This window comes from Phytophthora parasitica (assembly GCF_000247585.1).
Source record: "Phytophthora parasitica INRA-310 unplaced genomic scaffold supercont2.32, whole genome shotgun sequence".
Taxonomy (NCBI): Eukaryota; Oomycota; class Peronosporomycetes; order Peronosporales; family Peronosporaceae; genus Phytophthora; species Phytophthora nicotianae.
This window is the reverse complement of record NW_008649018.1, coordinates 539,879-542,246: the sequence shown is the minus strand read 5'-3', so window position 1 is coordinate 542,246 and position 2,368 is coordinate 539,879. Positions and strand designations below refer to the sequence as shown.

Sequence of the window (2,368 nt, the reverse complement as noted above, 5' to 3'; positions counted from 1 at the left end):
CCGATACGCCATCATAACAGCGTCGGTTCCGTAGCGTGTTTGATATTTCCTATCTCAATCTTCTAGTTTGTGCTACACTAATATTGTTTTTGTACTGCAATCACAATACAATAATATTGTCAACAATTTGTCTGCAAAATTATTGTCAATATTATTGTTACCTGCAATATGGCTACCCAAATTTCGTACTGTTTTTCTCCGCTTACATGCGACTCATCCATCCCCCCAAAAAACACCACTGTCCGTTTCTTCCCCATATCATCAAGCACCAAAATGTCTACATCACCTTCCGCAGTCTCCAAGCACCTTCGGTGCATGCCCGGGTTTTTCCTTATGGGGATCTCGGACGAACCTGTGGATGAGATGGGGGATCCTCCCATGCGTATGGGGCTGGTCGACGGCAAAGCCTGGCCGGACGTGTACAAATTTATGGACCAATTCGAGCTCAAGCATCCAGAACGCCGCATTAAGTTGGTGATCCTATTGCGTCACGGAGAAGCCACACACAATGCCACCAAGGCCCGCGTGGGCGACAAAGTATGGGAGGAGGAGTACGAAATGCGACCCGAGTTTATAGACGCCCCACTCACGCATCACGGCAAAGAGCAGGCAGATGCCGCCGCGTTGATGCTGGAAAAGCAGATCGCCAAGTGTGGCCTCAAGCTGCAGCGAGTCTTCGTGTCCCCATTGGATCGAACACTACAGACTTATGACCGGGTGTTCGCCCGGCTGCGTGACATCCCCGTGTCCGTCGTCGAGCTTGCGCGCGAGACGCTGGGCGTCGTTAACTGCGACCGTCGCAAGCTCATGACTCCAAAGCAGGCCGCGTATCCGCAATTGGACTTCAATCACGTGGCCAGTGAGAACGACACGTGGTGGCAACCTGATCACCGGGAAACCCGCGAGGAGATTGCCAATCGAGCCGCAGAGTTCCTGGACGAAGTGTTCTACAAAAAAAGTGAGAGGTGTGTGCTCGTCGTCTCGCACAGCGGCTTTAGTCGTGGATGCTTCGCAGCTGTGGGTCATCGCTACTACCGACCGAGGAATGCAGAATTCATCCCGTTGTTGATCACGGACGCCACTGAGGAGGAATTGCAGCTAGATGCATCGACCTCGATTTAGTTGTATGCATATTGTTTACTTTTTGTGTCGTACGTCAATACTGACGCTTGTGTACTAGATTGAACGAGCAGAAATTTTGCAACAATTGACTGATGGATGGCGTTACGCTGGTTGATCGCTTGTCGATCCATCTATCGTTTATGACGAATTACGTGGAAAACTGCAATGTAGTTCCCGCTTCTTATTCATTTTAACTTTCTCGGCTCGGACTGAAGCGCGAACACCAGCTCACGCCAATGCTTCTGGCCGTCTTCTGTGCGGTGCTTCTACATGTAGTGCAGACTTCGGTTTATGGACAGCAATCTACGTCATCGCGCTTGCGGTACCACCCTGGATACTTCATGCAAGGAGATCTTCGCCAGCCTATTCCAGCGTCGAATCCGCCTCACATGGGTCTTTTGGATGGGAAGACGTGGCATGACGTACAAGCTGAGGTGGATATGATACGCCGTGGAGGCACTAAAATGAAGCTTGTGATCTTCCTACGCCATGGAGAAGGCACACACAATGTCGCTATTGAGAAGTATGGTAGCGACGCGTGGAATACCTATTACCGTAAACTACCGGAGTATTTGGACGCTCCTCTGACCGCTACGGGTATCCAACAAGCGGAGAAGGCGTCGATAATGCTGAACACTGAGATTGAGAATGGTTTACATATCGAGCATGTGCTTGTTTCTCCCCTTGAACGTGCGTTGAGAACCTTTACCATCGCGTACCAAAACCATACATCCAGCATCAGTAGCACACCATTAGAACTGGCGCGAGAGATATTAGGCGTTGATACGTGTGACGAGCGCCGCAGTATTTCTGAAAAGAGACTGCAATACCCGCAGTTGGATTTCATTGGATTCGAGTCTGATGCAGATCTGTGGTGGACTCCTGATCATCGTGAGACCGACACGGAGATCGAGACTCGTGCAGCCAAGTTTTTGGATTTTATCTTCTACAACATATCGGCTCAAAGTGTGGGTGTTGTCTCCCACAGCGTGTTTGGAGCTGCGCTTCTGCGCGTGATAGGTCATCGCGAGTACAGCCTCGGAACGGCCGAGTTTCTACCGCTTCTCATCGAAGAAGTCTCAACTACTTAAACTGAGAGAAATCTGTCAACGTCATCGTGGATTCTTCGTCTCATGGCTCTACGCTGTGAGACCAAAAGCCTTAATGAAAATTGATAAGGTATCATTGATTTGTGAGAAGTGAGATTTTCAATCGATTCCTTCGAAACTCAAACACTTTGACGTAC

The 2,368-nt window shown here is 49.6% G+C and overlaps 2 protein-coding genes across 2 annotated transcripts; both read left to right on the top strand.

Annotated features, from left to right (window-relative positions):
- The first annotated feature begins 246 nt into the window (after nucleotides 1-246).
- PPTG_13390 (hypothetical protein) lies at nucleotides 247-1,351 on the top strand. Its single transcript, XM_008909016.1, has one exon. The coding sequence runs from the start codon at nucleotides 274-276 to the stop codon at nucleotides 1,120-1,122; it is 849 nt and encodes a 282-aa protein (XP_008907264.1). The 5' UTR covers nucleotides 247-273; the 3' UTR covers nucleotides 1,123-1,351.
- PPTG_13389 (hypothetical protein) lies at nucleotides 1,328-2,365 on the top strand. The gene has a single exon (XM_008909015.1). The coding sequence runs from the start codon at nucleotides 1,359-1,361 to the stop codon at nucleotides 2,211-2,213; it is 855 nt and encodes a 284-aa protein (XP_008907263.1). The 5' UTR covers nucleotides 1,328-1,358; the 3' UTR covers nucleotides 2,214-2,365.
- The last annotated feature ends 3 nt before the right edge of the window (nucleotides 2,366-2,368 follow it).